General features: G+C 46.7%; 1 protein-coding gene across 1 annotated transcript in view; it reads left to right on the top strand.

The window, feature by feature from the left end:
• The first annotated feature begins 1,112 nt into the window (after positions 1 to 1,112).
• Positions 1,113 to 22,517, top strand: part of LOC121535902 (glutaredoxin domain-containing cysteine-rich protein 1-like) — a 38,651-nt gene continuing 17,246 nt past the window's right edge. Inside the window, exons 1-2 of the mRNA XM_041843124.1 lie at positions 1,113 to 1,512; positions 5,190 to 5,197. Of these exons, the coding sequence (XP_041699058.1) occupies positions 1,113 to 1,512; positions 5,190 to 5,197 (408 nt within the window). The remainder of the gene's footprint in view (positions 1,513 to 5,189; positions 5,198 to 22,517) is intronic.

Raw genomic sequence — 22,517 nt, 5'->3', positions numbered from 1 at the left:
TGTGCCACTCAAACAGAGTGGTGTTGTCAAGGCTATAGCTGACGTGTCACATTCCAGGGAGACAATTCATCACCTGGGACACAATAACTGGCTGAGGTGTTTCTGCGGACATGGTGTGGTATTGTGTGGCCTTGACACATTATATGGTCTGGTCCACTACTGTTGTGTGAGGGGTGTTCGGCGAACACCTGTCCCTGCCGCCTGCTCTACGTTGGGTGTAATAGCAGCCTTGCTTCCCTCAGAGTGCAAAGGGAGGGAAATGTACACCAATGAGGACAAAGGATGGACGGACGTCCCTTTATGTCATTCATTCATGCTCAACAGGTGTGTGCATGCAGTCAAAACTGAATTCTAAGGAGGCACTTACTGCAAAGCACAATGCCCCGACCTTCACACAATTCAAATGTCCACAAGTTTGCTTATCCATGGTGCGTGTTTGTCTTGGAGACTTGGGATGTCTGTAAACAATAGATTGGATGTTTTTCCTAAACAGACACATTATGTAATGAATGATCACCGGTTCAAATCAGATCCTTATTGAAAATCAGTCACACAAGTCCAATGTGAAAGTGTACCTTGTTCAGGCAAAAGTGACTTTGTACAATTCTGGCAGGTTGGAGACAGGTTAGAGACTCGAAACAGTACTGCAACAGTCATAGCGTTGATGAAGAACCAATTATGACCCTCAGATAAGCTACCCTATTGCTCTACTGATCCATCTTACAGAGAAAAAGGAAAAGAGAATGTTGTTGTTTGATGTACCCCCATAAAAAAGGTGTTTTGTCAAAGCTTCTAAGAAAACTGCAAAGTGTGATGAATTATTCAGCAGGGGCTATCGGTTTTCTTTAGGTCGCTTTTCTCTGTTACCATGGTAGAAATACATGCATTATTTACTGGTCCTGTACTGTAACTCCAAGAGTGAGGCAGTTTAGGACTGCCAGTCTTTTTTAGAACTCTTCAAACTCTGAGGATTACTCTTTAGTAATCCATGAGGATTTGTTTTTTGTCTAGTCTAGGTGGTTATGTTAAGCTTTGAATGAAAGAAGAAGGGGACTGCAAAGCGCCTTTCTGGACTATGTAATCTACTACTGGGTTTTCCAATGGAGGGGACAATGAAAACACCGCCGGGCGAAGAGATGCCCCAGAAGCGGGTGAGGTTCCGCGTGGCTTCGGGGAACAGTGGTCGGGTGCTGAAGGAGATTTTTAAAGATAAGGGGCCATCTGACTCGTTAGATTCAGATTGTACCAGTAGTTCGGATGCGGACCGGGCCAGTACGCCTTCCACAAGTGGAGATGCTAACAGACATGGTTTTCTGCATGGGTTTCTGGGCTCCGAGTTGGATGATAGCGAGAATGAGTGGGATGATCTGCTCATGTATGCTGGGGCCTCAAAGGACAGAGCACCGATTAGCCACAAGCGTGTCAACATCCTCAGCAAAAATGGGACTGTGAGGGGTGTCAAGCACAAAGTCAGTGCAGGTCAGGCCTTATTTGAAAACCTCCCTAATGCATGTGGGGTAAGTGATCTTTGTACCCTTTCAGTGTTTTCATAGTTCTCATAGTTTTTACAGCTGTTTGAAGCTGGTGGACCAAAACAACATTTACTTTCGGTTTTGGTCCACCAGCTTCAAACAGCTGTAAAACCGATATTTTGATGTTACAATCATTCCCTACACTATTCAGTGCTTGTTTTCTCACATAAACTGAAATTGAGCGAACAGTGTAGTATTTTAGCAACCAGGACATTTATGATATCCACTAGATAACACAGCCACAAAGTCAGAACAGCTTTCCCAGTTTGACAAAAGATGCCGCTCCAACAACAAAAGAGTGATACAATTAAGATCCTACATCTGTATGGACACCTAAAGCTCGATTTGGTGGTAATGGAAAGAGGCCTGTGAAAAGAGTAGATGGAGAATAGATAGTGCTGACAGCCAGGCGTAGAGAGGTTACTCAGAGGTGTAGTCGATACTCAACACTGCAGGGTTTGGTGTACTGTACACTAGTTATTATTAAGTAACTGGTTCCACAGCCATTTTTAGTTTACTCAACTTTTCGGTCAAAGTGATACCTGAACTTAACTCTTTTAGTTGACCCAAACTTAGCTCCAACTTGAGAAAGATTTGCTAAAATGATTGTAATGATGTGTTTGCTCAACTTATTTGGGCATCTTAATTAAAAAAGGCTGTGGAATTAATTACACACACACAATGTTTTTCAATTTACATATTTGACATACATGATTACATTGTGCGTGTTCATTTATACAGTCCTTGTTTTTTGGCATGTCCTCACCTGGGATTTGAACTCCCAACCTCTTGGTTCACAGTATTCCGAGCTTCCTGCTACGCCACCATGTCTGTGTCAATGACTGATTGTACCTGTATTGCTACACTTTGCACTTCAAAGTAAATCTCAGCTCTGTTAAAAGTACACTCAAGAAAATCTGTTTTATTTATCATAGTGATTAAGGAGTTATATTAAAACAGAGTAATATGCCCCATCAACCTTAGACAACTATACAGAAAAACCCTAAAATTGCTGATACTGGAGTGGTAGGGTTGGATTATATTCGCGTCTACATTAGGTTTTGATTGGCCAATGCATGTTAAAGTGAGTTTTTCCCCTCCTTTTTTATCTGTCAATACTAGGGCTGTGGCGGTCTCGAAATTTCATCAGCCGGTGATTGTCAAGCAAATAACTGTGTCAAGCAAATAACTGTCAGCCTCACGGTAATTGACCGTTAATGAACATAAACACATTTAGCATCTCCTGGCTTCCACACATAGCCTACAAGCCACTGATGCAGACCATTAGAACATCTACATTTTAAAAAGTACAATAAATCCATGTAATATAGCCTACACCTTTACAATAAATCCATTATTTATTTTAGACAGGTCTAAAAAAAAGCATGATATGAAGAAAATTGAGTCTATTTCAGAAGAACAGAATAGCATACTCTGAGTTGTCCTTATGTTAGGTCCTGATCTGGCTATGCCAAATGGCTGTGGGCCACACTAGTTCATTTAGCAGACAAGATTTGCTTAGAATTCTATGGCATTATTTTATAGTATGAAGAATACAATTGAACAAAGCTGAATAGAAAATATATTTTCTCCAAATAATTTGAGGGAGTGCGTACATTCTGTGTTGAGCGGTTAACAAAGAAATAGGTACTCCTTATACTTAATTTACAGTTATTAATGTAACTTTAGTTGTTCTAAGAACGTTGGGCTATATGTTTTGATTTTTAATACATTGTAAGGCTGCATGATGCGACGCTAATGATGATTTGAAAAAAGTTGCTTGAAAGGCATGAGCTCTGCTTTCATTTTTGCGCAGGCTCTACACACTTCATCGATCTCTCTTTCACAATTTTACATGCACTTGATAATGCCTCGAATTTCACGGGGGCATCCCCTTTGTGTGGCCGTAATGCACCCTAAAAAAATCCATGCCTTTTGCGGCCAGTGGCCGTTGTGCCCTTGGCCTGGACTGCTGCGCTGTGCCCTTCTCCCTGAGTGCTGCACGCTCCGAAGCACCTCTCACTCACATGGCTCTCCATCAGTGATCGGGTCTTTCTCACAGGCTACAAGTGAAGACAGACACATCGGGGACGCAACTGTGTGTGTCCTTATTCAAATCCACGGTGCATACTGAAGATATTGTAATAACTGTCGACATTTGCTTTTCATCAGCCAACAAGATGAGTAGGCCTAACGAACAGCAAAAACACTAGCCTATGTCAATCTACTATCCCCCATTGTACAAAAGTTGACCTATTCTATTCTGTGCGAGAATAAATAATCCAAACATAGTCTGGGACAGTTGTGGGATGCGATAGATCCCAAATTAATACAACCACTAGCATCAAAAAACCTGTGGCTGATGCAACAGATCAGAACGTTTAGCTTAAAATGTTGATAAACTATTAGGCTATTTCTTCACATTATAAGCGCAGCAATGCGCACATGGCAGTAGGCTATAAGAGCGAATGTTCCATTAGCAGGAGAACACCATTATCAAAAGTGACAGCAAATGCAATTATGCATGTAATGCTTTTATTATAAAGGTGCATTTTTATGGTGAAAATTATCTTCCCCAAACCTGAAACACACACTGCTTATGTATGCCAGTTAGGCTCTACACCCCTTGTAAAGCGGATTAATGTGCTTAATTTTAAGAAGTTATTTGGCCAGTTTAGTTGTGATACAAACCATCAGACTATTCTTGATTTAATCTTGTCTTTACATATACTAAATCATATATGTGTGATTTGTTTTGATTTAGAATGGACCATTCTCATGCACCTGTCTCGAAACAGGGGCAGCGGGGAAAAAATGTCATCTATGCACTTAAATAGCGAATGGAGGACGCTTTTCCCGTGGTTCATTTTCATGCCAGCCAGGTAGGCTATATTCCTGTTGTAAAGATAAGCAATGTGCATAATATTAGGAAAGTTGAGAAATAAATATAGTAGGCCTGACCTAAAGAAAGCTGAGAGATCCTCCTCTTTTTGGTAGAGGCCATCACTCTGTTTTCTCGCACAATTGCATAGCCTACAGAAATGTTGTGCAACATGAGCTCATGGGCTCTCATGAAGTGTTTGATTAGATATCCGATTACATTTGCATTGATGTCAGAGTGATTAGAATGACAATAGAGTGCTGAGTAGCAGCCAGTTAGCAATTTGGTAGGCTATTAATGACAATCAGCAGTATCAGAGCTTGGAGAATCCTAATTACCGTGACTAAACGGTCACGTGGAATTTGACTGCCTTCATGACTCGTGACCGCTGGTGTGGCGGTAATACGGTCACCACAACAGCCCTAGTCAATACTCCATATTCCTGAACAACATATGGGACCTCAGCTGAAAACGCTATTCCCTAAATGGTCACCAGATGGCGCCGCGATCGGTTCGCTAGTTTTTCGGAAAAGGGGTTTTGAAATATTAGCATTATCCAATAGGCACATTTTGAAAGGACCTCCAAGAAATTACACAAAGTTGTCAACAGTGACACTCGAATCACAGAGAACGATTAATTATGACCACTTCCTGGCCGTGTGGTGCCAGGATAACAACCTCTCCCTCAAAGTGATCAAGACAAAGGAGATGATTATGGACTACATGGAAAAAAAAGAGGACTGAGCACGCCCCCATTCTCATCGACGGGGCTGTAGTGGAACAGGTTGAGAGCTTCAAGTTCCTTGGTGTCCACATCACCAACAAACTATCATGGTCCAAACACACCAAGACAGTCGTGAAGAGGGCACGACAAAGCCTATTCCCCCTCAGGAGACTGAAAATATTTTGCATGGGTCCTCAGATCCTCCAAAAGTTCTACAGCTGCTCCATCGAGAGCATCCTGACTGGTTGCATCACCGCCTGGTATGGCAACTGCTCGGCCTCTGACCGCAAGGCACTACAGAGGGTAGTGCGTATGGCCCAGTACATCACTGGGGCAAGCTTCCTGCCATCCAGTACCTCTATACCAGGCGGTGTCAGAGGAAGGCCCAAAAATGATCAAAGACTCCAGCCACCCTAGTCATAGACTGTTCTCTCTGCTACCGCACAGCAAGCAGTACCGGAACGCCAAAATACTTCTTAACAGCTTCTACCCCCAAGCCATAAGACAGCTAATCATGGCTACCCGGACTATTTGCATTGCTCCCCACCCTACCCCACCATCACACCCCACCCCACCCCATCCCCCTCTTTTACACTGCTGCTACTCGGTTTATTATTTATGCATAGTCACTTTAACTATACCCACATGTACATATTACCTCAATTACCTCGACTAACAGGTGCCCCCGCACATTGACTCTGTACCGGTACCCCCTGTATATAGCATCCCTACTGTTATTTTATTTTACTGCTACTCTTTAATTATTTGCTGTTTTTTACTTATCTCTTTTTTACTTAACACTTTTTTTTTACTTAACACAATTTTCTTAAAAACTGCATTGTTGGTTAAGGGCTTGTAAGTAAGCATTTCACTGTAATGTCTACACCTGTTGTATTTGGCGCATGTGGCAAATAACATTTGATTTGATTCCTTCTGTTTGAATATTCGAGACAGGTGTTGTTGATTTAATTAAAAACAATATTTTCTAAGCTATCTTTTAAAGCAAACAAGGAAGGAAAGCTAACTAATTATACATGGTGCTAAGAGGCTAATATTTCATTTTTGTTGAAGGAGAAACAGAAAAAGATAAACAGAATTAGGATTACAGATCATACAGTCTCATTCAAAGTGAGAAATGCAGCATGTCCTCATTGGAGAGCAATCTGTTTTGAGCTGGGCCCAGTTGCATAAAAAATCTTAAGTATTTCCCTTAAGGAAAATGTTTACCTTACCTAAGGGAATTGTTTAAGGGCGTTGCATAGAGCCCCTCAAATATTTCCTTAGGTAAGGGCATACGTAAGGGGTTTTAAGATAGTTTGAAGGCATATATGGCAGAAATAGTATCCAGCAAAATTAAGGCAGTTGTACAATTTAAAAAACATTACAATACGTTCACAACAGATTTCAAAACACATTAAGTGTGTCCGTTCAGGCCCCTACTATACTACTACAACATATCTACAACACAAAATCCATGTGTACGTGTGTATAGTGCGTATGTTATCGTGTGTTTGTTTCCATGTGTTTGTGCCTATGTTTGTGTTGCTTCACAGTCGCCGGTGTTCCATAAGGTGTATTTTTATCTATTTTTTAAATCTAATTTTACTGCTTGCATGAGTTACTTGATGGGGAATAGAGTTCCATGTAGTCATGGCTCTATGTAGTACTGTGTGCCTCCCATAGTCTGTTCTGGACTGTGAAGAGACCTCTGGTGGCATGTCTTGTGGGGTATGCATGGGTGTCTGAGCTGTGTGCCAGTAGTTCATGCTTGGTGCATTCAACATGTCAATACTTCTCACAAATACAAGTAGTGATGAAGTCAATCTCTCCTCCATTTTGAGCCAGGAGAGATTGACATGCATATTATTAATGTTAGCTCTCTGTGTACATCCAAGGGCCAGCCGTGCTGCCCTGTTCTGAGCCAACTGCAATTTTCCTAAGTCCCTCTTTGTGGGACCTGACCACATGACTGAACAGTAGTCCAGGTGCGACAAAACTAGGGCCTGTAGGACCTGCCTTGTTGATAATGCTGTTAAGAAGGCAGAACAGCGCTTTATTACGGACAGACTTCTCCCCTTAGCTACTGTTGTATCAATATGTTTTGACCATGACAGTTTACAATCCAGGGTACTCCAAGCAGTTTAGTCACCTCAACTTGCTCATTTTCCACATTAGTCATTAAAATATTTAATTGAGGTTTAGGGTTTAGTGAATGATTTGTCCCAAATACAATGTGTTTAGTTTTTGAAATATTTAGGACTAACTTATTCCTTGCCACCCATTCTGAAACTAACTGCAGCTCTTTGTTATGTGTTGCAGTCATTTCAGTCTGTCACGGATTCAGCCGAGGCTGCTCCTCCTCCTTGCTCGGGCAGGCTTCGGCGTACGTCGTCCCCGGAGTACTAGCTGCTACCAATCTATGTTTCGGTGGTCGTCTTGTTTGGTCTTTATTGTTTACACCTGTTTCCCATTATGTTACATTGTATTCCCTTTATAACCCCCTGTCTCTCATTGGTTATTGTGTGGGATTGTTTCCCGCCATGGAACGGGTGGTGAGCACTATGGAGCGATGGGAAAGAGGGGGTCTGCCTACACCTCCTCCGACGATACCACCACCATCGGCGATGCCCATCGCTTCACCTCCGGGGTCCAGTGGGATTCGGCTCTCGCTCCCGAGGGCTTATGATGGCACAGCTGCCGGGTGTCAGGGTTTCCTGCTCCAGGTTGAACTCTACCTGGCAACCATCCACCCGGTGCCCTCGGTATACGAGAGCGTGTCCGCTCTCATCTCCTGTCTGTCCGGCAAGGCGCTGGAGTGGGCCAACACCGAGTGGGGGGGGGAATAGACGCCGCTACTGTCAACTATGCAGAGTTCACCTGCCGCTTCAGGGCAGTATTCGATCATCCACCAGAGGGTAAAGCGACGGGTGGGCGTCTATTCCACCTCAGACAGGGGAGGAGGAGCGCACAGGAGTTTGCACTGGACTTCCGGACGCTGGCTGCCAACGTGGGATGGAATGAGAGGGCCCTCATCGACCACTACAGATGTAGCCTGAGAGAGGACGTGCGTCGGGAATTGGCCTGCAGGGACACCAACATCAGCTTCGATCAACTGGTGGACATGTCCATTCGCCTGGATTCCCTGTTGGCTACCCGCGGACGTCCGGATTCAGGGCCGTCCATTCCATCCCTCAGCACTTTCGAGCCGACCCCTATGGAGCTCGGAGGTGCTGGTGCTAGGGAGACCAGGAGAGAGACCAGGAGAGAGGCCGTCCCCTGCACCAACTGTGGCCGCAGAGGACACACTGCTGGTCGGTGCTGGGGAGGGTCTCCTAGGAATCGAGGCAATAGGCAGCGCACTGATGAGTCATTCCAGGTGAGTAGGCACCCAACTCACCCAGAGCTCTCTGTTGCGCATATGTGTATTAAAGTTGTGTTTCCCAGGTTTCTCCTCACTCCCAGCATAAGGCGCTAGTAGATTCAGGCGCAGCTGGGAATTTTATCGATCGCCAATTCACCTATAAGTTAGGGATTCCTATTGTACCTGTTGATGTGCCCTTCCCCATCCATGCCCTAGATAGCCGCCCTTTGGGGTCAGGATTGATTAGGGAAGTCACAGCGCCTCTCAGGATGAAAACGCAGGAGGGCCATGAGGAGATACTACGTTTGTATTTGATTGATTCTCCTGCGTTTCCCGTGGTGTTGGGGCTTCCCTGGTTAACATCTCATGACACCAACATTTCATGGCAACAGAGGGCTCTAAAGGGATGGTCTGATCAGTGTTTCGGGCGGTGTGTAGGTGTTTCCGTAGGGGCAACGACGGTGGAAAGCCCGAACCAAGTTCCCACCATGCACATTCCACCTGAGTATGCCGATTTGGCACTCGCCTTCTGTAAAAAGAAGGCGACTCAATTACCACCTCATCGACAGGGGGATTGTGCGATAGACCTCCAAGTAGGCGCTGCACTTCCTCGTAGTCATGTGTATCCTCTGTCTCAGGAGGAGATGGCGGCTATGGAGACATATGTCACCGAATCTCTGAGACAGGGATACATACGGCCGTCCACTTCCCCTGCGTCATCAAGTTTATTTTTTGTGAAGAAGAAGGATGGGGGTTTACGCCCGTGTATCAATTACCGTGGTCTCAATCAGATCACAATCAAATACAGCTATCCCCTCCCTCTGATTGCTAGTATGACGGAGTCATTACACGGGGCGCGATTCTTCACAAAATTGGATCTCAGGAGCGCGTACAACCTGGTGCGCATTAGGGAGGGAGATGAGTAGAAGACAGCATTCAGTACCACCTCGGGTCACTATGAGTACCTCGTCATGCCATACGGTTTAATGAATGTTCCTTCAGTCTTCCAATCGTTTGTGGACGAGATTTTCTGGGACTTGCATGGACAGGGTGTAGTGGTGTATATTGATGACATTCTAATATACTCCGCTACACGAGCCGAGCATGTGTCCCTGGTTTGTCGGGTGCTTGGTAGACTGTTGGAGCATGACCTGTATGCGAATGCGGAGAAATATCTGTTCTTCCAGGAGTCCATCTCTTTCCTGGGACATCGGTTGTCCGCGTCAGGGGTGGAGATGGAGATTGACCGCATTTCGGCCATGCGTAATTGGCAGACACCCACCACGGTGAAGGAGGTGCAGCGGTTCTTGGGTTTTGCCAACTACTACCGGAGGTTTATCCGGGGCTTTGGACATGTAGCAGCTCCAATTACCTCCCTGCTAAAGGGTGGTCCGGTGCGTCTGCAGTGGTCGGCTGTGGCGGACAGGGCTTTTAGACATCTGAAGGACCTGTTTACCTCGGCTCCGGTGCTGGCACATCCGGATCCCTCTTTGGCGTTCCAAGTTGAAGTGGATGTGTCCGAGGCTGGGATCGGTGCTGTACTGTCTCAGCGCGCGGGTACGCCACCAAAACTCCGCCCCTGTGCTTTCTATTCTAAGAAGCTCAGTCCGGCGGAGCGCAATAATGACGTGGGGGACAGGGAGCTGTTAGCTGTGGTTCAAGCCCTGAAGGTGTGGAGGCATTGGCTTGAGGGGGCTAAACACCCTTTTCTCATTCTGACTGACCATCGTAACCTGGAGTACATCCGGGCAGCGAGGAGGCTGAACACTTGCCAGGCAAGGTGGGCTATGTTTTTTACCCGATTTGTATTTAAACTCATCTATAGACCAGGGTCACAGAACACTAAGGCAGACGCCCTGTCCCGACTATATGACACAGAGGAGAGGTCCATTGAGCCCACTCCCATACTTCCGGAGTCTTGTCTGGTGGCACCGGTGGTGTGGGAGGTTGATGCGGACATCGAGCGGGCGTTACGTACCGATCCTACTCCCCCACAGTGTCCAGAGTGTCGGAAGTACGTGCCGCTCGAGGTTCGTGATCGATTGATGTATTGGGCTCACATGTCACCCTCCTCTGGTCATCCTGGTATTGGTCGGACAGTGCACTGCCTTAGCGGGAAGTACTGGTGGCCCACTTTAGCTAAGGATGTGAGGGTTTATGTTTCCTCCTGCTCGGTGTGCGCCCAGTGTAAGGCGCCTAGACACCTGCCCAGAGGGAAGTTACAACCCCTCCCTGTTCCACAATGGCCGTGGTCTCACCTATCGGTGGATTTTGTCACGGACCTTCCCCCCTCCCAGGGGAACACGACGATCTTGGTCGTTGTGGATCGGTTTTCGAAGGCCTGCCGTCTCATTCCTATGCCAGGTCTCCCTACAACCCTACAAACTGCTGACGCCCTGTTTACACACGTCTTCCGGCACTACGGGGTACCTGAGGATATAGTGTCTGATCGGGGTCCCCAGTTCACCTCTAGAGTCTGGAGGGCGTTTATGGAACGTCTGGGGGTCTCGATTAGCCTTACCTCAGGTTTTCACCCCTAGAGTAATGGGCAGGTGGAGAGAGTGAACCAGGATGTGGGTAGGTTTCTGAGGTCCTATTGCCAGGACCGGCAGGAGGAGTGGTCGGGATATATCCCCTGGGCTGAGATAGCCCAAAACTCACTCCGCCACTCCTCAACTAACCTTACGCCTTTCCAGTGTGTGCTAGGTTATCAGCCGGTCCTAGCACCTTGGCATCAGAGCCAGATCGAAGCCCCTGCGGTGGACGAGTGGTTTTGGCGCTCGGAAGAAACCTGGAAAGCTGCGCATGTCCATCTGCAGCGGGCTATCAGGCGGCAAAAGGCGAGCGCCGATCGCCACCACAGTGAGGCTCCGGTGGATGCACCAGGAGATCGGGTCTGGCTCTCGACCCGAAACCTGCCCCTTCGCCTGCCCTGCCGGAAGCTGGGTCGGCGGTTTGTGGGACCATTTAAAGTCCTGAGGAGATTGAACGAGGTATGCTATAGGTTACAACTGCCAATTAATTACCGCCTTAACCCCTCGTTCCATGTGTCTCTCCTCAGGCAGGTAGTAGCTGGTCCACTCCAGGAGAGTGAGGTACGAGAGGCTCCTCCGCCCCCGTTGGACATCAAGGGGGCTCCGGCGTACTCAGTCCGTTCCATCTTGGATTCGAGGCGTCGGATGGGGGGCCTGCAGTATCTCGTGGAGTAGGAGGGGTACGGTCCAGAGGAACAGTGCTGGGTCCCTAGGAGGGACATCCTAGATCCCTCCATGTTGAGGGATTTCCACCGGAGTCGTCCGACTCGCCCTGCTCCGCGTCCTCCTGGCCGTCAACGAGGCCGGGGTCGGTGCACGGCTGGAGCCGCACGTTGTTTACACCTGTTTTCCATTATGTTACATTATGTTCCCTTTATAACCCCCTGTCTCTTATTGGTTATTGTGTGTGATTGTTTTCCGTAAGGTCGGCATTGCTGTTTGTATGCGAGTATTGTTTCCTCCCTGTTAGGAGGTTTTGTTTTGTATGTTCCTTTACTGTGTAGTAAAGTACGTCTGCCAGTAGCTCGGTGTCCTGTGCTTGACTTCGCTCACCACCTACACGTCACCTTGACACAGTCGCTGTAGTAGCTGATGTGTGTAGTGTTGAGTCATCTGCATACATAGACAAACTGGCTTTACTCAAAGCCAGTGTCATGTCGTTAGTAAAGGCTGAAAAGAGTAAGGGGCCTAGACAGCTGCCCTGGGGAATTCCTGATTCTACCTGGATTATGTTGTATAGGCTTCCACTAAAGAACACCCTCTGTGTTCTGTTAGACAGGTAAATCTTTATCCACAACATAGCAGGGGGTGTAAATCCATAACGCATACAGTACCAGTCAAAAGTTTGGGCACCTACTCATTCCAGGGTTTTTCTTTATTTTTACTATTTTCTACATTGTAGAATAATAGTGAAGACATCAAAACTATGAAATAGCACATATGGAATCATGTATTAACCAAAACAGTGTTAAACAAATCAAAATATATTTGAGATTTGAGATTCTTCAAAGTAGCAACCCTTTGCCTTGATGACAGCTTTGCACACTCTTGGCATTATCTCAACCAGCTTCACCTGGAATGCTTTTCCAACATTCCCACATAATTTGTTTAACACCCTTTTGGTTACTACATGATTCCATACGTGCTATTTCATAGTTTTGATGTCTTCACTATTATTCTACAATGTAACAAATAGTCAAAATAAAGAAAAACACTTGAATGAGTAGGTGTGTCCAAACTTTTGACTGGTAGTGTACATTATCAAGCATTTCACTCGTTATCCAGATACTGACTGATAGCACTTGGTGGTCTATAGCAGGTTCCCACCAGAATGGGCTTTAGGTGAGGCAGATGAACCTGTAGCCATATTACTTCAACAGTATTTAACATGAGATCCTCTCTAAGCTTTACAGGAATGTGGTTCCTTGTTCTCCTGAGTGGCGCAGTGGTCTAAGGCACTGCATCGCAGTGCTAACTGTGCCACTAGAGATCCTGGTTTGAATCCAGGCTCTGTCGCAGCCGGCCGCGACCGGGAGACTCATGGGCGGTGCACAATTGGCCCAGGGTAGGGGAGGGAATGGCCGGCAGGGATGTAGCTCAGTTGATAGAGCATGGCGTTTGCAACGCCAGGGTTGTGGGTTCGATTCCCACGGGGGGCCAGTCTAAAAAATATAATTGTAAGTCGCTCTGGATAAGAGCGTCTGCTAAATGACTAAAATGTAAAAATGTAAATGTTCTGAATATAAACGGCCACACCTCCAACTTTGGCTTTTATGTAGATCTTATAACCATGTATTGCTACCACTGTATCATAAAAGGTATTATCTAAGTGAGTTTCAGAGATTGTCAGAATATGAATGTCATCTGTTACTAGCAAATTATTGATTTCATGAACCTTGTTTCTTAAGCTACATACAGTGGGGAAAAAAAGTATTTAGTCAGCCACCAATTGTGCAAGTTCTCCCACTTAAAAAGATGAGAGAGGCCTGTAATTTTCATCATAGGTACACGTCAACTATGACAGACAAAATGAGAAAAAAATATCCAGAAAATCACATTGTAGGATTTTTAATGAATTTCTTTGCAAATTATGGTGGAAAATAAGTATTTGGTCAATAACAAAAGTTTCTCAATACTTTGTTATATACCCTTTGTTGGCAATGACACAGGTCAAACGTTTTCTGTAAGTCTTCACAAGGTTTTCACACACTGTTGCTGGTATTTTGGCCCATTCCTCCATGCAGATCTCCTCTAGAGCAGTGATGTTTTGGGGCTGTCGCTGGGCAACACAGACTTTCAACTCCCTCCAAAGATTTTCTATGGGGTTGAGATCTGGAGACTGGCTAGGCCACTCCAGGACCTTGAAATGCTTCTTACGAAGCCACTCCTTCGTTGCCCGGGCGGTGTGTTTGGGATCATTGTCATGCTGAAAGACCCAGCCACGTTTCATCTTCAATGCCCTTGCTGATGGAAGGGAGGTTTTCACTCAAAATCTCACAATACATTGCCCCATTCATTCTTTCCTTTACACGGATCAGTCGTCCTGGTCCCTTTGCAGAAAAACAGCCCCAAAGCATGATGTTTCCACCCCCATGCTTCACAGTAGGTATGGTGTTCTTTGGATGCAACTCAGCATTCTTTGTCCTCCAAACACGACGAGTTGAGTTTTTACCAAAAAGTTATATTTTGGTTTCATCTGACCATATGACAGTCTCCCAATCCTCTTCTGGATCATCCAAATGCACTCTAGCAAACTTCAGACGGGCCTGGATATGTACTGGCTTAAGCAGGGGGACACGTCTGGCACTGCAGGATTTGAGTCCCTGGCAGCGTAGTGTGTTACTGATGGTAGGCTTTGTTACTTTGGTCCCAGCTCTCTGCAGGTCATTCACTAGGTCCCCCCGTGTGGTTCTGGGATTTTTGCTCACCGTTCTTGTGATCATTTTGACCCCACGGGGTGAGATCTTGCGTGGAGCCCCAGATCGAGGGAGATTATCAGTGGTCTTGTATGTCTTCCATTTCCTAATAATTGCTCCCACAGTTGATTTCTTCAAACCAAGCTGCTTACCTATTGCAGATTCAGTCTTCCCAGCCTGGTGCAGGTCTACAATTTTGTTTCTGGTGTCCTTTGACAGCTCTTTGGTCTTGGCCATAGTGGAGTTTGGAGTGTGACTGTTTGAGGTTGTGGACAGGTGTCTTTTATACTGATAACAAGTTCAAACAGGTGCCATTAATACAGGTAACGAGTGGAGGACAGAGGAGCCTCTTAAAGAAGAAGTTACAGGTCTGTGAGAGCCAGAAATCTTGCTTGTTTGTAGGTGACCAAATACTTATTTTACACCATAATTTGCAAATAAATTCATTAAAAATCCTACAATGTGATTTTCTGGAAAAAAAATTCTCAATTTGTCTGTCATAGTTGACGTGTACCTATGATGAAAATTACAGGCCTCTCTCATCTTTTTAAGTGGGAGAACTTGCACAATTGGTGGCTGACTAAATACTTTTTTTCCCCACTGTATGTATTTATGTACATTTTAGTCATTTAGCAGACGCTCTTATCCAGAGCGACTTAGAGTTAGTGAATACATTTATTTTATTTTATTTTTTATACTGGCCCCCCGTGGGAATCAAACCCACAACCCTGGCGTTGCAAACGCCATGCTCTATCAACTGAGCTACATCCCTGCCGGCCATTCCCTCCCCTACCCTGGACGACTTGTGCGCCGCCCATGAGTCTCCCAGTCGCGGCCGGCTGCGACAGAGCCTGGATTTGAACCAGGATCTCTAGTGGCACAGTTAGCACTGCGATGCAGTGCCTTAGACCACTGCACCACTCAGGAGTACAGGAGTATGTGTATATATGTATATGTATATAAATATATTTGCGAGAAAATTGGAAGTGATGCAGACAATTACATCGATGGAAGTTACAATCAATCTGCAATATTAAAGCTGATCTACCCCCCAATAATAATAATAATAATAATAATAATAATAATAATAATAATAATAATAATAATAATATGCATGTCATTCTCTCCTGGCTGAAAGTGGAGGAGAGATTGACTTTATCAATAATTGTATTTGTGAGAGGTATTGACACGTTGAATGCACCGAACTGTCTGTTTGAACTACTGGCACCCAGCTCGGACACCCACGCATACCCCACAAAACATGCCACCAGAGGTCTCTTCACAGTCCCCAAGTCCAGAACAGACTATGGAAGGCGCACAGTACTACATAAAGTCATGACTACATGGAACTCTATTCCACATCAAGTAACTCATGCAAGCAGTAAAATTAGATTTTAAAAAACAGATAACAATACACCTTATGGAACAGCGGGGACTGTGAAGCAACACAAACATGAGCACAGACACATGCATAAACACACACGATGACATAAGCACTATACACACACGTAGACATGGATTTTGTGTTGTAGATATGTGTTAGTAGAGTAGGGGCCTGAGGGCACACACTTAATGTGTTGTGAATGTATTGTAATGTTTTTAAAATTGTATAACTGCCTTAATTTTGCTGGATCCCAGGAATAGTAGCTGCTACCTTGGCAGCAGCTAATGGGGATCCATAATAAATACAATACAAAATACAAATATCCGGACAATATTGACGCTCAATATATTTTTGTTCTAAGCCATATTAAAAATGCAATTCAAGGCAGATAGCCTTTATTGAAATTGTATGTTTCATTATTTGATGTTATAATGTTAGTTGCTAGGTAGCTAGCTAGCTAGCCAGGCACCCGGGTTTGCAGCATCGCATTAGTGGAAACCAAGACTGTTCTCAGGGCCTGGTTACAGCTAGATATGTTTGAGTTGGGTCGGGGATAATTGTAGCATTTTAGCTAACCTTTTCCTAACATTAGCCTACTTCTCCTAACCTGCCACATTAATTCTCATAACCTGCTGCTTAAGTTATCCTAACCTGCTATGAAAAGTCACTTCTGTTAGTCAAAACCAGCAAACCTACCTTGAGAACAGTCTTGGTTTCCACTAATGCGATACAGACCCAGGTTCACGTCTCGTCCGAGCAGCCCAGCTAGCTAACTCGTTGTACCTTGACAACATTGACCCTTAACATACTTCAGCCATATTCACAATTCAATTTAAGGCAGATTAACTATCTAACAGGCATGAGTACAGATCGGATACAAACACAATAGCTAACTACGTTAGCTAATCAAACCAATGCAGAAATGTCATACAATAGCATAATGCCGCGACAGTTTCATCAAACAGAAGTAGAACGTTATAGCTATTTAAAAATGTTTTACCTTGATTGTCAGTATTAGCTACTCTTTGCCCTTATCTCCAATATTATTTTGAATCTCACCCCAAATCATACATATGTGTCCAGGCAATGTTGTTCTGCACTAAGATGGCTGTTGACTGGTGCAGCATCTTAGCCTGGTTTATCCTCACTTTCTGACAATTGTGTAATTCATAAACAACTAAGCTATTTAAACACAAGCTGCAGTTGATGAGACCAGTTACAGAAATTATTACAATACCAAAACATAATATTTCACTCAAGTCAAACTTACCAACATGATTGTAACACAGTCATCAATACTATTCATATTAACAAACTGGACCTCAGCACTGTCACGTCTCCTCCCGTTGCTCCCCTCCGGCGCTCTGATTCGCCGGTCTACTGAGCCACTGGTCTGAGCGCACCACCTCGGCAAAACACCGGAATGGAAACCCAACGCACCCTAATCACCTCCAGCGCACCTGCACCTCATCATCTCATCACCACCCCTATTTAGCCCTGGACTGTTCTGGATGATGGTGTGTGTAATTGTTAAGCTTCGTGTCGTTTACTCTATCATTGTTATTTCTCTTTTGCATTGTTAAGTAAACCTTGACCTTTTTAATTCCTGCGTCTGCATCCTACCTCTTCGTATACTCAGTACTCGTCACAGAATCACACACCAAACAAAAATGGATGCAGCAGAAGTTTCCCAGTGCCTCGACCAGCAGCAGCTTGCCCAGTTGAACGCCACCATGCAGGAAGTGCTCCAAACTCTGCATAATCTGCCCAGTGCTCCGGTTCAACCTCAGGGAGCGGCGAGTGCCCCCAATCCACCTGTTCCCGTGCTATCACCCACTTCTGCCGGAACCCTCGCCATACTGGAGCACTATGACGGAAAACCGGTAAATGTAGAGGCTTCCTGCTACAGGTTTCACTTTATCTGGCGCGTCAGCCTGGGGCATATCCATCTGACCAAGCCAGGATAGTGCTGGTGATTTCGCTACTTAAAGGAAAGGCGCTGGATTGGGCCACGGCAGTCTGGGAAGGAGAGGAGGCAGTGGCGCTTCCCTACCCCACCTTCCTCGCTCGATTCAGGGCGGTGTTTGATCATCCCACGGAGGAAAAGGATGGGGGTGAGCGTCTCCTCCATCTACAACAGCGAGAGGGGCCCGCGTCCAAGTACGCTCTGAGCTTTCGCACGGTGGCGGCGTCTTCCGGCTGGAATGAGCGTGCTCTGCGCACTGCCTCCAGGAGAGGCTTATGGGAGGACATCAAGATGGAACTTGCATGTCGGGATGACGAGATGGACCTTGATACCCTCATCACCACGTCCATCCATCTTGACGACATGTTGAGAGAGAGACGGCGTTCCCAACACCTCCCGGAGCCTCGACACTCACCCCATCTGAGCTATAGAAGCCGCCCTGCTTCCGAGTCCTCACCCATGGAGGTGGGCAGCACCCCCTACACCACCACGGACCACAGATCTCCTGGCCGCTCCCTATCTAGGCGGTATGACTCCCGTCGCCGCTCCGTGAGTGTTACGTCAGCTCCTATCACAAAACCATTGTTTTTAGTTCCCATAACGGTGACTGGTTATTCCTTCTCTTCCACTTCTACTGCTATGATAGATTCCGGATCAGCGGGGAACCTTATAGATAGGGAGCTGGTCTCTGAATGGGGGTTGCCCACCGGGCCACTGCCATCTCTGCTACACGTCACCTCACTGGACAATAAACCCCTTTGATCAGGCACCATTACGCATGTCACTCTTCCCATCACCATCACCATCACCATTCCCACACTACCGGAGCACCACCGGATCGGCGGGGAACCTTATAGATAGGGAGCTGGTCTCTGAATGGGGGTTGCCCACCAGGCCACTGCCACCTCTGCTACAAGTCACCTCACTGGACAATAAACCCCTTTGATCAGCCACCATTACGCATGTCACTCTTCCCATCACCATCACCATTCCCACACTACCGGAGGTGTTGGGAACGCCGAGGCTTCGGGAGGTGTTGGGAACGCCGTCTCTCTCTCAACATGTCGTCAAGATGGATGGATAGTGGTGATGAGGGTATCAAGGTCCATCTCGTCGTCCCGACATGCAAGTTCCGTCTTGATGTCCTCCCATAAGCCTCTCCTGAAGGCAATGCGCAGAGCATGCTCATTCCAGCCGGAAGACGCCGCCACCGTGCGAAAGCTCAGAGCGTACTCAGACGCGGGCCCCTCTCGCTGTTGTAGATGGAGGAGACGCTCACCCCCATCCTTTCCCTCCGTGGGATGATCAAACACCGCCCTGAACCGTCACGTCACCCCTTCACCGGATCGTCTTGGGATTGCCCTGGCTCAGACTACACAACCCCACCATCAATTGGAGCACCAAGAGGATCACAGCCTGGTCCACCTCATGCCGGAAGACCTGCCTGCCGGTGGTTTGTTGTTCCACGTTAGTGGAGAGTCCGGAGTCCGCCCTCCAGCCCAACATTCCACGTGAGTATGCAGATCTCTCTGATGTCTTCTCTTCATTAAAGGCTACGTGTCTCCCTCCTCACAGGCCCTGGGACTGCGCCATTGACCTGCTGGAGGGACAACACCCCCCGAAAAGTCGCATTTACCCCCTTTCCATGGCGGGGACTGAGGCCATGGAGAAGTATAATAATATAATATGCCATTTAGCAGACGCTTTTATCCAAAGCGACTTACAGTCATGTGTGCATACATTTTTACATATGGGTGGTCCTGGGGATCGAATTGCGCTACAGTATGTGGCGGAGACCCTGAAACAGGGGTTCATCAGATGCTCTACCTTTCCTGCCTCCGCCAGCGTCTTCTTCGTGGCCAAAAAAGACGTAGGACTGAGACCATGTGTTGACTACCGGCCCAAGTACCGGTACCCCCTCCCTCTGGTTCCGTCGACCATCGAGCAGCTACGAGAGGCCCGGTAATTTACCAAGTTGGACCTGAGGAGTGCCTACAACCGAATCCGGGAAGGAGACGAGTGGAAGACGGCATTCAGCACTACCTCAGGCCACTATGAATACTGCGTCATGCCCTACGGCCTCGCCAACGCACCTTCTGTGTTCCAGTCCTTCGTCAATGACGTGTTCCGGACATGCTGAGTAGACAGGTGGTGGTGTACATCGACGATATCCTGATCTACTCGGCTACGTTCGAGGAGCGCGTCAGGGACGTCCGAGCTGTCCTACTCCGCCTCCGGGAACACAGCCTGTTGGTGAAGGGGGAGAAATGCGAATTCCACCAACAGGCCATCTCCTACCTCGGATACCGGATCAGTCCTCAGGGGGTGTTCATGGAAGGAGTGAAGACGGACGCCATCAGGTCATAGCCAGTTCCCACCACCATCAAGGGCCTACAGAGCTTCCTGGGCTTCACTAATTTCTACCGGCGTTTCATCAGGTCCTTCAGCTCCATAGCCGCCCCGCTCACCTCTCTTCTTAAGGGTGGACCTCAGAAGCTGGCCTGGAACCCTGAGGCTGACGCTGCCTTCAAGAGGCTGAAGGAGAGGTTCACCCCAGTGCCCATCCTAAAACACCCAGATCCATGTCGTCCTTTCATCCTTTCATCCAGGTGGACGCATCGGAGGAGGGCGTGGGTGTGGTCCTCTCCCAGCGGCACGGTAAGCCAGAAAAAATGTATCCCTGTGCCTTTTTCTCTAAAAAGCTTACCCCCGCAGAGAGGAACTATGGAGTTGGAGACAGGGAGCTGTTGGTGGTGCTCCTTGCTCTGGAGGAATGGAGACACTGGCTGGAGGGTGCAGTCCATCCATTCCGGATTATTACTGACCACCGGAATTTGGAGCACATACGGTCAGCGAAATGAATTAACTCTCGTCAAGCCAGGTGGGCCCAATTTCTCACTCGCTTCCAATTCATTCTGTCTTACTGCCCAGGATCCCAGAATGTGAAGGCCGACGCACTCTCCAGGATGCACCATACCGGAGAAAGGAGGGATCTGGGGGATCCTATCCTGCCCTCGTCTCTCATCGTTGCACCTGTCGTTTGGGATGTGGACGAAGACATCTGCCTGGCGGCTCAGGAGGACCCAGCGCCTACCAACGCCCCTTCGGGGCGCGTGTATACACCCACCAGTGTTCATGACCGCCTGCTGATCTGGGCGCAGACTAATTGCATTCCAAGGACTGGAGTTGCCCATCTCTATGATAGAACGTAACCATGATCACCTGAAAAACATAAATAGTGTCACAATTACTTTGTTTGCAAACTGTAGCAACACTGAAACTTTTTTTAAACCAAGCAATGCTCTCATATCTAACCTACACGCTTGTGGTCGGCAAAGAAAGCAAACAGGTACACCTAACAAACATTCATTGAAATATAGTCAATGTGTTCACAAAGTTGGTTAATGTCTACATATGGTAGACCGGGAGAGGTGAGGTGGAGAATGTGATTAGTCTAGATAGAACAGCATTTCTTAATCCTGGTCCTGGGGACCCAAGGGGGTGCACATTTTAGTTTTTGCCCTAGCACTACACAGCTGATTCAAATGAACAACTTATCAAGTGTTGATGATTTGAATCAGGTGTGTAGTGCTAATGCAAAAACAGCATATCCTCCTCCACCGTCCCGGTCCCACACTGGGCTCAAACCAGTGATCCTCTGCTTGCAAACACACGTGACGGTTTGAGCCAACCAAAAGGTATCAATTGGATGTCTCCGTCCGCAACATTTCAAGGTAGCTATGGAGTGAGCTTACGGCACGTTCTTAACTCTGTCACACGTTCGTATGTGATCATGTATTCGTGTATGTCTGTGCTTCCTCTCGTGACCCCCCTGCCCTCAGCACTACTCATTAATGTCGCCCCTCTCTCTTAGACCATGGTACTGGACTTGTACTCCTCAGTCTTGCCTTCATCGTTCTTCAGTGAGATGAGGTGGTGGTATTGGGGGGCTACCCTCGGTCTCATTCATCCGAGGTAGGCCTCTCCAGAGGAACACTGAGGAGGAGAGAGGGATAGATGGAAAGGAGAGAAAATTATCAGTAAGGTATACCAGTAGAAATACAGGTATTCTGTTTTGAAATGGGGTGCTTGTCGAGGCAAAAAATGCATTACTAAACCATTGAGACATTGAGGATCTGAGGGGAGGATAATCACGTGTACATGGAGAGGAAGCCATAGGTGGAGTTGACTCCATACGTCTCCTATTTGAACATCTCACTGGCATCCCAGCCATTAGACTAACAGAGAGAGATACAAGGGAATGGTGATTAGTGTGTGTGTCACAGTGTGTGTCTCACTGTGTCTGTTACCAGAGTGGTTACAAAGCAAGCTATATCTACTCAGGCTTTTATAAAGCTAGTCAGCTTCAGTTAGCTTCACATTCCAGGTCAGGCTTCATCTGTACTATGACAGTGGATATTGCTCGCCGGCCAGCTTGCCACTAACTCTAGCTGGCTTGTAACGGCGCGTGCCTGTCGCACATGGCTAGTCAAACACCAAACTCTTCATTGAGGCAATGCTGAAACAGCAATCATTGGGTGAGTCAGTGCCACATTTTAATTTGTGCCGAAATTAAAATGAAAGAAAAGTTATCTTGTTAATTCAGCAGGCTATGGTGTGAAATAGACTTTCAGAAATGCCGTTTTGGTGTGCTTATCAATGCACCTTTTCCCCACTCCTGTCGCTCCTTGTGGAACAGCGTATTGCTTGTGGCCATAG

This window comes from Coregonus clupeaformis, chromosome 2, assembly GCF_020615455.1.
Source record: "Coregonus clupeaformis isolate EN_2021a chromosome 2, ASM2061545v1, whole genome shotgun sequence".
Taxonomy (NCBI): domain Eukaryota; kingdom Metazoa; phylum Chordata; class Actinopteri; order Salmoniformes; family Salmonidae; genus Coregonus; species Coregonus clupeaformis.
The sequence above is the reverse complement of the archived record's forward strand: the minus strand, read 5'-3'. Positions and strand labels throughout refer to the sequence as shown.